Consider the following 14,475-nt stretch of genomic DNA (forward strand, 5'->3'; position numbering starts at 1 on the left):
TAAAATACTCTTTTACATTCCAAACTGAGAAAGGAAAGTGACATTTAAAGTGGGGAAAAAATACCTTTGAAGTGGATGATTCCATACCATTTAGCTCCACCTACTTCCATACTGGGAGTTCTTTCCAAAAAGTGCTTTACCAAAAAGTAAATCAGATGATTTGATCAAACACTTTAAGTTCTGTGAGGATGTCAGTTTCCTTTGAGAGAATAGCACTGTCGCCCATTAGAAGAAAAACTTAAACCAAATATAAATATACACAAGGGGAAGTATGATATAGTAGAAAATTACTGATTGAAAAATCCAGATATTTTGATTTTTCATTTAGGTTCTGTGATAAAATAACTGAGAGACATTTTGCCTATAATTTAATCCCTCTGCATTCTTCATCTAAAAAAACAGAGTTTAGACCTGGTCATTTATGCATAAATGATTCTTCTTCTTATTTAATACACAAATTCCATAAAAGAGTAACAATGGGTTCTGGAATCCTGAAGTAAATATCCTTAAGGCTTAACTAAACTGTGCTACTGTACTATGTTACCAACTTGTATAAGTTAAAAAATGCTGTCATAAAATTGGAAGTTATTACACAGCACTAATTTTAGTGAATTCTAATTTTCACATATATGTTTGTTGTCTGATCGAGTTTTAAAGGTAGTAAAATGCATTCAAATATAATATTTAATATTGCAATATAAAAGCTTATTTAAGTGAAAATTAAAGGAGAACTTGGGAGTATTTCAAAAATATTATTATAAACTTGTTATCCTGTAACTTAACAAAACCAACAAGGGCTATTTGTAGATACTTTTTGTGCAATCATATTAATAAATAGAGTCTCTTGGATGTATCCACAACAGATAATCCCTAATAAACACTAAGAATAATGTTAAGCAGAATTGTGAAGAAATGCCTATTGAGCTCCACTTTCAATATGCCCTCCTATCACTTGTAACCCTAGAACTCAGAGTTCTCATGCAAAAGCAAGGTCTTTCTTAACCTTAAAAAAGCTTATTTAATAAACTAATTCCCACATGGAATTTGGTGACACAGATTGATAACATCCCCAAATTATTTATATTTAAAATATAGGCTCAATAAAGAAGTGAACATTTTACCAAAGTAATATATTTCTAATCGTGGAATTTCATATTCTCCTGGCTATGTCTCCTGAAATATTACAATTAATGAGGGGACCTTGAAACATCTGTGAAATTGCATCATGGTAAAACATACGAGTGAAAACACCTCACTGGTTTATTTTTACTAAGAAGTCCAGGCATAATTGAGAGTGTTTACTTATTTATTATAGGATCTACAGGACCTGGCCTAGCACTTCATATACAGCAGATACTCAAGAAAAATTTCCTGGAATAGTAAAATATTACTAGTAGTGATGTGGATTTTCAGGCCATGCCTCAGAGAAGTTTTACATCTGTTTACATTTAAAGATAAATGTTATCTTTATAAGAAATGATATATTAAAAAAAAGAGAAAGGATATAGATTTCCAAAAAACAAATCCAGTTTTAAGTTAGCTATAGTCATAGAGTTTTGTGAAAAGATAAACAGACATGTGAAGTCACTTGCAAAACTCTTCTAATTTCAAAGATTTCTATTGGAGATGTGAATTCTTCTATACACAGTTATTCATACTGTGCACTGCTTAAATCTATAAGGCGCCATTTACATATGGATTGCCAAGTAAATACATCTCACTTATTTTCCCAATATTGGATGAAAGTTAAAGGTCTTGATTTTGGTGACCAAGGAATGAATATCATTACCCTGATTTGGTTCAGAAGTTAGGGCAGTGTATACACACACATACACACATATACACTTAGGTATATATGTGTATATATGTGTATGTATGTGAATATGAGTTTGTGCATATTTATGTATGTATATATGTACCTATACATACATGCGTGTATTATTTTATTAAGGTTTCTTCTGTTGAAAGAGAGAAACAGAGAGATAAAGAAATTTAATCATTAAAGAAATATTTTTGATTGCCTGCTATTTAGAAGGCACTGTTCCAAGATAAGATTTCTGCTTTGTGCATATAATATATGCACATAAATGCATGCATATACAATATATGTACACGTGTATAATACACATATACATATACATGTACATATCTACAGTCAAATATACAACTAAAATACCAAATAATGATAAATGCCCTGCAGATAATTAAAATAAAGTCATATGTGACTGGGAGTTGCTTTAGATAGAGTGGACAAAAAAAGGCCTCACTGAGAAGATTCATTTCATCTGAGATCTGAATTATAAGAAATCACTCTTGGAAAGACCATTCATGATGGCATTCCTTGTATCAATACTTCCTGGATAAGCATTCCAGGCAGAGGCAAAGGTCTTAAAAAGAGAAGAGCTTGAAGTCTTAGAGGAGTTGAAAGAGGACCAGGGAGACAGAACTGCGTGGAGAATGATGAAGTGTCACAGAGTAGGTGCTAAATCTGGGACTGATAAACTAGGATAATAAGAATTTGGGTTTTATACTAAGTGTGATGAAATGCCTTTGGCAAAATTTAAATGGGGAAAGACATGAAGGAATATGCATTTAAAATATTTATATATTGCAGCTGTGTGGAAAACAGACTGGAGAGGTGGAAGCAGGGAGCCCATTAGACAATGTTTCAATAGTCTAGGCTAGAAAGGATGGTGGAAAGTAGTGGACATACTGGGAGAATGGTTTGGAAACAGTGCCGGCAGAACTTGCTGATGAATTGGAAAGAAGGGCAGAGAGGATTCAAGGATAATTCTTAGATTCTGGAACAAGTATGTGATATGTTGTTACAATGTTTGTGAAAACTACATTTTTGTAAGAAGCTACAAAGCAGATTTTATGTAAAATCTTCTTCTAGTTAGGCATGCCATTGTTTCTAAAAAGGAATGCCAAAAATTTCCCCCCATGGGCAATTGAATATTGATTGAATTTCTCTAATGAATGAATGCATATATACTTGGGGAGAAGAGCTCTATACATTTTATAAAGCTATAATCTAGCCTTTTTTGAACATAAAAAAAAAAAACTAGAAAGACTAAGTGCCACGGGTATAACCCCTCTGTTCTGCTTACCTTACTGCAATTGACAGAAAAGATCATATATAAAGAGTGCAAGGGAAAAACATTTTAAATGTTGGATTTGTTGGGTGGTGGAGTCTTTCTTCCCTTCCGACAGGAATGAGGGTTTTCCGCGTGGACATTTTAGTCAGTGATCCATCTAGGTACCACAGAAACATTTACTTCAGAGTGGTATCTCAATGAATTTTTACCATGAAAGGTGAAACTTTATCCACTTTAGGCTCATCTTAAAGAGATGAAATTTAGCCTCAACTCCGTGTTGGGTATGCCTGTACATATCCACTTTTCAAAATGTTTTATAATGAAAGCAGCGCCCCTGTCTCCACTACTTGATCCCGTTCCACTTCTCTCTGCAGAGTTCAACAGCATATTCATCCAGTCAGAGGTACTCCTTTCCCACAGGCATCACAGCTCTCCCTGCTTATTCATGTCCAGAGATGCTATGTTTTATCTCAGCGATTAAAGAAGGTACTGTTTTAAGACTCATCCAACTAGTTTATTGTCTGGAAACTCTCAACTGGAGATGAGAGCAGCAGCCATAGGCTTCTTCCATCAGTGCACTCTTTGTTGTTCCACATGGATGTCTTTTCTATCCTTTTCTTCCTACACCGTATATTTTTCCATCTATGCTTCTAAAGAAAGCATCTCCAAAGGAAAAATGCTCATTATGAGCACGCAGAATTAATTTACCAACTGGTAGGCCTGTTTCCATGTGAGGAAACAGATTTTAGCTGAATCCCTTTCAAATGTTTGCTAGGCTGGCTGTACATCTGTCCATTAATCCAGTCTTCTCTTTCTTGCTCCCCACCCACTCATCTGAGCTCAAAGATTCACTCTCTTATTTCCATTCTGATCTGTATTACCTTTCCTAACAGCACAGCTAAGCAAAAAAAATCATGTAGACTCTCAATGTTTCTAAATGTTTTGTTGCTGGATAATTATAACAGTAAATGTAAGTGTGACTGCCAACTTTTTAGTCTAGCTACATATTTACTATGAAGCACAGAAGTACATTCTTAATTTTAATTAATGAGAGTTCTCATTAGCTTTCAAATCATTGATAATCATAGAAGGAATATGTAAAATATATACCTTAAGACTAGGAAAGTATGTATTATAATCATATTTGCTTAGTTCTAGAGTAAGACAAATTTAAAAAGAAATTTAGGATATTATTTATGATATTCCTAATCTGTTTCATAATTAGTATGGCATGCACCTATATATGTATTATTTATTTTGCTAAATTTAGGATCAGGAACTAAAACCCTAAAGCAACTGAATTTATATCTTGTACCTTAGTTAAGTATTTGAAGGAGATAACAGATGGTTTGGAAATGTGTGCTAAAGTGAAAGAAAGGCTACCCTCTATGACTCAATTTCCCTCTCTCCCATGGTAAGCAAATTGACTGCAAGGAAGAATCAGCACCTGGGATGGGAAGTGAACCTGCATTTACTTCTAGTCTCTGAAAGAGACAGGTATCTAAATGAACAACAGTTTGGAAGCTTGGTTTGATGCAGGAATCTGTAATGTCTTGGTGTACAACATTCTGTCTCTGCGTAATTTTGACATTTATTATTAAACAATAAAAGTAAAGTGAAATGAAAGTAGCAGTTGTATCAATTTTTTTAAAGCTGGAAAGGCATATTTAATAGTTTGATACCTTTCACTAAATGAAAACACATAGATATTTCTAGCAGTAATATTCTCTCTTACTATAAAAATTAAAAACCTGAAACACTATTTTTATAATTGTTCTTACTAGCTAACAATAAAATGTGATGGATCTTATTCTATGTGTGTGTTATTTTTGAGGTAAATTATCCCGGAAACAAACAAACAAACAAAAAGCAATATCACATTTTTCATCAGTATTCCTTTCAATAGATACATGAACAAATACATAAAACAAACCATAACGGTCAAGTGATACTTTAGGGATACAACGTCAGCAACTGTCAGTAAACTGATTGGCATTACATAAACAAGCTTTTTATACTATTTCACTTTCTACTATAATAATAATACTAGTTATGAAAAATTTTACTTGTTTTTATATGGTCATACATATGAAATTTGCTAGAAAAAGCAAAATATGTACATATAAAGAAAAGTAAAAATGTGGAAAGGTGCATAGTGGGTAATTTTATTCAAAATAAGAATAGCAAGAGTTAAGATAATGAAGAAGTAATGAATTGTTATAAAAGCTTATTTCTGTAAATCAAAAACAGTGAAGTAATGGAAAAAAAGCAGTGGTAAGATAATTTTAAATTTCATTTAAGGGCTACTATGGTAATATGAAAAGTAAATTTGAAGAGAGATGGTGAGTATCATGAACAACGTTCTGGAATAGTGCATCTCAACTCTGCCATGACTGTGTGAGACAGCCCTGAGATGGGTCCTAAGTGGAGTGTCCTCTCCACTGAAGCTCACACTGGACTCCCTGTTACTCCTCTCCACAGTGTGGACCTGCCATAGTTAGTACAGCTACTGGTAGAAGAAGAAATAAGTTACTCACTTTTTCTACTTGTATTACTGTATTTCTTCCTGAATTCTGGGGAGGGCAGATGATAGTAAAAGAGTTCCAGCACCACTGTCCATCTTCCATGTGTATTCTGAGGCATGGTTATGCCTTTCTCTAGCATGAGTGTGAAGGGAGGTCAAAGGCTTTGGGATAGTTGAGGAGGAAGAAGTATAGGATTTGGGGGGAAGTGGTAATTTATGTTTTCCACTCTTCATAGATATTCTTTCAAAACTTCCCAGGTACTATAAATTTCTGACACTTCCAAAAGAATACTTTTTAAATAAATGGAGGACAAATAAATATAAGGACTTGAATCGTCCCCAACCACAAAATAAGGTTAGTCTCAGGTCATTCTCAGTTCTCTGCAGCCATTCCTTGCATGATGAATAGGTATCTTCTATGATCTCTAGACTAAAAGATGGAGATCTGGGTAGCGTTTCTTTGAGGAGAGGATATTTTATCTAAACTTTCTGAACTTGATGTTGCATCAGAGAAACAAGGGTGATTATAACTTTTATCCTGCTCTCTCTATGTTACTAATTTGTTATAGTGTTGATTTTTTTATGATCTTCTCTATTGCTTAGTTAACAAGAATATAGAATTTTCTCATTCTTCAATAGGGATAACTTAATTTATGCTCTGGGTACCATTCAGGGAAGACTATGGGCAGTAAATTGTACACAACCTTTGGGTAAATTTTGTACCAGAGCATTGGACTGAGATTGCCTTAAGGTATCATAAGACTACTAGTAATATTATAATAATAATACTCTGATTTATTATATATCTATGTACCTGGCACTGGTGGGTACTTCTATTTATGACATATGCCATTTGTTTATAAATAATCCAGTAGTACTGTGTTACTATTTTTTTTTAATTCCAGACACTTGGACCATGTTGTCACAAACTCTGAATATCTACATCATTGTATATCCATACTCCTATAACTCTTTGATTTTTGTACTATACTTACTTGAATGCTTATCGTTCATGTTTAACTCTAAGCTTCTTGAGTGCTATTCACCGTTGCTCCTATAGTGCATTTGCACTCAGTGAATAAATGCTAAATATTTATTTGAGGAATGAATGAATATTTCCTTTGATGTGAGTTCTCCAAATAGTAAAAACAGCAATGGAACAGCATATTTTAAGACCATTAATATGGAAGTAATTAACCATTCAAAAGAAATAAATAGCATGAAAACAATAATAACATGAGAGTAACTTCAATATTTTTATACAGAAGCAAAAAACAAAAAACTACTGTGCTCACAGGAATTAATAGTATAACTATGGCTACTAATTTAACAGATTAATTTTTCCATTGTTGAGCTTGTTAATGAAAAAATGGTACCTTTTTTCCTAATGGAATCTCTACAGTGCAAATGTTTCAAAAGTGTAATGTTTTATCTTACAGGTATTTGTATACATGTACTGAATTTTGTTAGGCCTTTCATTGAGAGTGAGAACCAGACTGGCAGTTTCAAATTACCATCTGCAACTGTAATGCTTAAATTTGCAAAGGTATCATGGGGGTTAGGGTGGAGGGGAACACTCCAGTGTCCATGACATACAAAGTCAGTGCTGTTAACAATTAAATGTGAAAACATTTAAATAATGCACTTCCACTGACACCCAAAGAATAAAATCTAACCATTAGGATGGTACCGAGATAGCAGATGATTTCACAGCAAAGTGCTCTGACCTCCATCAAGTTAAGAATCAATAGAACCTAGGTAACTGTGGTAGAATCAAAGACAGTCTCAGCTCATGAAAGGCCCTTCTGTGCTAGAGCTATATTAAATTATCACAGCTAATGTAAAATCAAACTTGGTGTAAAAGATAAAAGGGTAAAGTTCTCACAAATGATCACTTATCACTCCATTCCAAAATGCATACAGCATTCATTATAGATTGAAATACCACTCAAATTTCATCATTTAGTTGGGTTTTGAAACAGCCAAACCATTAACAGAAGAGAGTAGCTTTTTATATTTATACAACCAGTGACTAATGAAACATTATACCCTGTGTGCAAAGGAGGAAAAAAAACATTTATTTTGTAATGAACCCAATTGGAGCCCTTTTTAAACAGCGTGTAATATGGTTTCACTGTTGCATGGAGCCTCTCATTACTTGTGTCAATAATCCTAGGTAAACCACTGTTGAACTTCACAGCATTTATCTAGCAGCATGAATAGCATTAATCTATGGGGTGCTTTTGATGAATTGTAGTTCAAAAAGCAAAGCCAAAAATGACTTCTTACAAAGTGCTCAGAGAAGTATTTATTAGAAATATGTCAACTGCCAACTACCTAAAGGTAGCTTGGCTATTTAGGAAATCATGCTGTTGGCTAGCTTGCAAACACTGAGAAAACATATGAATTTTCCCCACTTGAATTACTTTAAAAAAACAAATGACATACTTTTCAACTAAGTATATTATTTTTCCTGTCACTTCCCTTCTAATTCTCTATATTTTTATGCCATATTGCTTTCAACACAATGTGACATGCTATGCAACATGCCCCTAGGTTCCCAAAAACTGTTAGATGAGAGAAGTGCTTGGCAAGTCGAGGGTGAATCAGACTTCATTTCCGTGACCACAGGATCTAAACATCCAGGTCAGCACGAACTGAAAGCTACTCCTGGATCCTGCTCTAAGGATCTAACTTATCTTCTTGACACACTCAGTGGTTATATTCTCTCTGGCAGTGAGCCTGGTAGGGTTTATCTACAGGGGGTTACTACATTTAATTCCAATTTATCAGTCTAATTTGATTAGGCTGATCTTTCCCAAAAGCTGGAATTTGCACAATTAATGAGATACTAGAAATTACTCTCTCAGCTCTGTTACCTTCAAGATGTTTATATGTGGAAAGTCTATTCAATGCAAGACTTTGTTTGCCTTCAAGAACAAAAGTGTTATTAAGAACTGAGAAATGGTAGACACTAAGGCAATTTGAAAATAAAGTTGTAAATTGATTCAATACATTATTCTTTCTCCAATTTTGGCCTGTATCATAAAAAAGTAAACATCTTGGAAAAAAACACAAATGGGATTATTTTTCCCCTAAAATTAAATCCCTTTACAAAGAATTAGACGTTATCCCCCAAATTCCTTTTTGGAAAGGTATAAAGTTAACCCATGCTTCTTACAGTTATTTTATACTTAGGTTCATGAGAAAGATTTCAAATAAATATACTCCCTTCAGGATTTCTAAGATCCATTGGATTTATTACAGCATTGTGTAATTTTTACACAGTACTCATTCAAATACTGTAATATTGTGTAGAACACAACATTAGTCTTAAAAAAAGTTTTCTTGGTGAACTATATGAGAAAAAGCTTACATTCTCTAATGCTTTTTTCTCTTGGAGATTCACATTGTACCCTATAAATAAACTCTGAGAAGTCTTGCAATAAAGAAACCTAATTTTGTTTATTGTGATATTTATCGATTTCAGAAAAGTTCATCTCCGTCTAACAATATGTTAAAGCTACCTCATGAACAACTTGTCCTGGCTTTTGGAGTTTAGGAAAAACAGAGATTCTTTTTAATCTTGGGTATTGGCATGTCTTTTTGCCATTTTCCTATATTTACTCAAATTGTGAGATTATTGCAGAGGAGAAAAAAATGTCTGTGGGTGTTTCAAATTATTGTTCATAAGAAATTAGTGCAGTTTTCACTAGTATTGTACACCTCTGTCTTTGCTACATCTCGATTACATGCTGTCTCTCTTTGTAAAACTAGTAATACTGATTATAAAGCATATTTTTATGATAATACTACCAAAATTAACGTAGGGAAAATATTGTTTTCATGATTCTGATTTATAATTTAAAGCATTTATTTGTAAAACGTAAAGAAAACCATTAATATGATTTACTATTCACCACCAAATATTATACAGTATATTTATAATAAAAAAATCTTTCACAAATATAAATTTTATTTTGAGTATAGGCTGTAATTTTATTAGTTTGACTTGAAACATATTAATTGTGAAACTTGGAGATATTTACACTTATGAGAAGTCCTTATGAAAGAAAAAGAAAACCCATTTAAATTTGTTTATTATTCTAAAGATTTTGATAAATTTAAGCAGTTTTTCAGGTCATTCTCACATGTATAATAATGTCAAAAGGTACTCACCATGTACAATGAGAACATACTCTGCGCTGCTTTGGCCAATGGTATTTGTGGCTTCACATCGATATGTACCATTATCCGTTTTGTTGAGGAAAAGAATGTTTAGCTCCCTACCACTCACAACCATTCGGTCAGGATCTGGTAATTCTCCGCCATCCTTTGTCCACAAAACAGGTTCTGGCCTATTGGATTTAAACATGCATATAAACAAAAAATATATGAAATGTTACATATTCTGTGAATTAATTAAGCAATTTATAATATTTAACACCCATTTCATGGATAACTATGTGCTAACTTCTATAAGGTACCAAAAGAACCATAATGCACTCACTCGGAAGATTTTGGAGGTATGGCAATTATAATTTTATTCTATTCTCCTTAACTAAGCAGACATGTATTAAGGAGCTAATTAGTTGAGTCACTGTAGTAGTCACTGATAGATAGCAGGTCCTGCGGCCCAGATTCTGTGGCTAAATGTCTCATACCTGCTGGACTCTGGAGGATTGCCTGTGGGCTATTGGAGCAGCCTTCCACAGAGGTACCTGGAATTATACCTTTGCATTTGGGGCCACCATTGTTGGGGCACAGCTTTGCCTGAAACCACCTGACATTTCTCCCCCTTACCTTTCCTGCTTTCTCATCCTTCTAGAGGTTTATTTTTCTGCAAGTTATCTCTTTTCTTTCCTCCTTAGCTTTACTGAGATATAACTGACACACAACACTGCACTAGTTTAAGGTGCAGAGCATAATGATTTGATATATGTAAATGTTGCCACATGATCACCACAATAAGTTTAGTGGACATCCATCACCTCACATAGTTGTTTTTTTTTCTTGTGATGAGAACTTTTAAGATCTACTGTCTTAACAACTTTAAAATATACAATCCAGTATTATTAACTATAGTTGGCATACTATACATTATATCCTCAGAACTTATCTTATAACTTGAATTTTGTACCTTTTGACCACCTTCACCCATTTCCCCTATCCCCCACCCCTGCCTCTGGCCACTTTTATTCAACATTTTACTGGAAGTCCTAGCCAGAGCAATTAAGCAGGAAAATAAATAACAGGTAACCAAATTGGAAAGGAAGAAGTAAAACTGTCTTCATTTGCAGATGATATGATAGCATATAAAGAAAACCCTAAAAATTCCACTAAAAAACTCTTAAAACTAATAAATGAATTCAGTAAAGTTACAAGATACAAAATCAATAGACAAAAATCAATTGAATTTCTATACACCAACAATGAAATATCAGAAACAAATTAAGAAAATCTATTTTATAATCGCAACAAAAAGAATAGAATACTTAGAAAAAAAATGTAACCAGGGGGTGAAAAATCTGTACACTGAAAACTATAAGACATTAATGAAAGAAACTGAAGAGGTCAAATAAATGGAAAGATGGTCTTTGCCCATAGATTGAAAGAATTAGTATTAAATGTCTATACTACCCAAAGCAATCTACAAATTCAATGCAATCCCTATCAAAATTCCAATGGCATTTTTCACATAAAAAGAACAAACAATCCTAAAATTTGTATGCAACAACAAAAGGCCCCAAATAGGTAAGCAATCTTGAGAAAGAAGGAAAAAGCTGGAGGTTTCACACTTCCTGATTTCAAATGATATTTCAAAGATATAGTAATTAAAAGAGTATGATATTGGCAAAAATATAGACACATAGATAAATGGAATAGAAGGCTCAAAAATAAACCCTTGCATATATGGTCAATTAATTTTTGACAAAGGAGGCAAGAATACACAATAGGGGAAAGGACAGTCTCTTCAATAAATAGTGCAGGGAAAACTGAAGCGCCACACACGAAAGAATAAAGCTGGGCCCCTATTTTACGTTATACATAGACGTCAACTCAAAATGGATTAAAAACTTGAATGTAAGACCTGAAAACCTAAAACAGGAAAGAAGCTCCTTGGCATTGGTCTTGGTGATGATTTTTCAGATTTGACAACAAAAGCAAAAATAAACAAGTGGGACCACGTCAAATTAAAAAGCTTCAGCACAGCAAAAGAAACAACTTAAAAAATGAAAAGGCAGCCTATGGAATGAGAGAAATTATTTGCAAATATTATGTCTGGATAAATAAGATAAGGGGTAAATATCCAAAATAAAGAAAGAGCTCATACAAGTCAGCAGCAAAAAACCCTGATTAAAAACAGATAATCTGAATAGACATTTTTTCCAAAGGAGATATTTCCAAATGGACAACAGGTACATGAAGAGATGCGCAACATCACTAACAGCCAGGGAAATGCAAATCAAAACCACAATGAGATAACACTTATACCTGTTAGAATGGCTGCCTTCTAAAGGACAAGAAGTAATAATTGTTGGGGAGGGTGTGGAGAAAAGGGAACCCTCCTACACTGGTGGTGGGAATGTAAATTGGTGCAGCCACTATGGAGAACAGTATGGAGGTTCCTCAAAAAATTAAAAATAGAATTACCATATGGTCCAGTGATTCTACTTGTGGGTGTATATCCAAAGGAAAAAAAACAAAATCACTGTTTCAAAAAGGTATCTGCACCCATATCCATTTTAGCACTATTTACAATAGCCAAGACATGGAAACAACCTAAGTGTCCATTTACAAATGAATGGATAAAGAAAATAAATTCCAAATGTAATGGAATATTATTCAGTCATAAAAAAAGAAGGAAATCCTGCCGTTTGTGACAATATGGATGGACCTTGAGGGCATTATGCTAAGTGGAAACGTCAGACAGAGAAAGACGGATACTATATGACTTCACTTATATGTGGAATCTAAGAAAAAACTGAACTCATAGAAACTGACAGTTCTCCTTTAATCAAATACTTGCAAAGAATTCTCAAAACCTGCTTTCAGGGAAGAAAGGATAAATGAATCATGAATTTCTGCCTTCAAAGAGTTCAGTCTTATGTAATTGTTAATGATAAGAATGGTTATGAGTATCTATAACCATGTGTTGACAATGTCCTAGTTACTCTATGTAGATTTTCTATAATCCTCATAAGAACATGGTGAGTATCATTTCAAAAAATATAATGCAGATAATAATATAGAAGATTAGAGATGTATTCAAACCCTGGTCTGAATCCATAGTCAATGTTTTGCCCACTACCCCTTGTGTTCTAACATGATGAATATTTTCCTAGTTCCTCTATGTTAAAATTTTTAAATTTAAAAATGATTTTATCTTATCATTGTAAATTATTTTCAAAAAAGCTTAAATTATTTGTTTATTTTGGTGAAAACGTTGAACTTATGCTTTGTTGTTGTGAATACAATTAGAACATAGGTCTTGATAAGTGGTGCCTGTGACTACCACAGCTTTTCTAAGATGAAGAATATATATTTTTCTGACAAAATTTTGTAAAAGAAATAAAAGTTGTGAACCAAATAATAATAAATATTGTAAACTGTATCAAAATAAGTAGATCAGCAATGTGGTAAAAAAAATCGCTTAGTTTTTTAGTAAAAGCTTGTTATCTAAAAACATTAGAATAATACAATAATTTATATCATCCAATTACACAGACAACTCATTCTGATAGCATCTTTAATAAAAGTCAAACCATTAATACTTCTCAACTTTCTTCATATATTCCACATTTGCTTGTTGCTATTTGAATTTACTAATTCTTATTTTAAAACTGATAGACTGGATAATCTTGGACCATAGACATCCTTAAAATTCTTTAAAGAAAAAAGCTGGCACAATAAAATTATGATTAACTGCATGTAACTGAAATAATTAGAAATTGCATCCTTTCTACAAAGCCACATAAGGCCAACATTAAGATAACAGTTACATTAAGGATAATTTGAATTTCAGAAAATTCATCCTTAAAATACTGCTTAATAGAAGTATTTTATTATATTAAGAGGCAATATTTATTCATGTATAAGTTGGAATTTAAACACACAGATATAATTATATGCAAATACCTATACATTTCCATACATAAATTTATACTCCCCAAATCTAAACTGTCAATTTTTTCTCTGTTAGTGTTCATAAGCTTTAAGTCATATCTTAAAGCACATGGCTCTGTAAATATGTAATTAAATTTAGATATATATTTTAAATTTTGTGTATAGAAACGAAGTTAAAGATTTAGAAAAATTATTCAAGTTGCCAGTATTTAAAAAACTTTTTTTCTAAAATAATAATTCTCTCTTTTAGGAAATAATGAACAAACACCTGCAAAAATGGTTAACAGGAGATTATAGCAGTATAAGTCACTCCTGACACCGAACATTGCAGGATTCTTGATTGTACTCTGTATGATAAATCTTCAAGGTGGCAAAAAATTTAGCACCATAAGATGCAATTTTAACAAAATGGAGGTTAGAGTTTACACATCGATTAAAAATAGTCTATACATATTCCAATTAGTACTTAAAATGTTCAAGCTTCTTAATAAAATGAGCTTCACCATAAAAATATTAACTGGTTTAGCAAGTCTTGATACAATTTGTGTTTCAGCTTAATAAAGAGGGCCCCTAGGCTTTCTCTAATTGGAACCTAGAATGATTGAGTTTCTTGCTGCAAATGAATAAAAATCTTCCCTGCTGTTCAGGCAACCAAAGGAGATCATTTAAAAAGTGGTTCCAGTCTACAGTTTCTACGTGATAAGGCTGAAAAAGAGTAGGAGCCAG

General features: G+C 33.0%; 1 protein-coding gene across 3 annotated transcripts in view; it reads right to left on the reverse strand.

Annotated features, from left to right (window-relative positions):
- Positions 1-14,475, reverse strand: part of CADM2 (cell adhesion molecule 2) — a 1,045,186-nt gene that overhangs the window by 73,228 nt on the left and 957,483 nt on the right. For all 3 annotated transcript variants that reach the window (XM_059921362.1, XM_059921361.1, XM_059921360.1), the window contains one exon: positions 9,802-9,980. In XM_059921362.1, coding sequence (XP_059777345.1) covers positions 9,802-9,980 — 179 coding nt within the window. The remainder of the gene's footprint in view (positions 1-9,801; positions 9,981-14,475) is intronic.

The sequence above is a fragment of the Balaenoptera ricei genome, chromosome 4, assembly GCF_028023285.1.
Source record: "Balaenoptera ricei isolate mBalRic1 chromosome 4, mBalRic1.hap2, whole genome shotgun sequence".
NCBI classification, from domain to species: domain Eukaryota; kingdom Metazoa; phylum Chordata; class Mammalia; order Artiodactyla; family Balaenopteridae; genus Balaenoptera; species Balaenoptera ricei.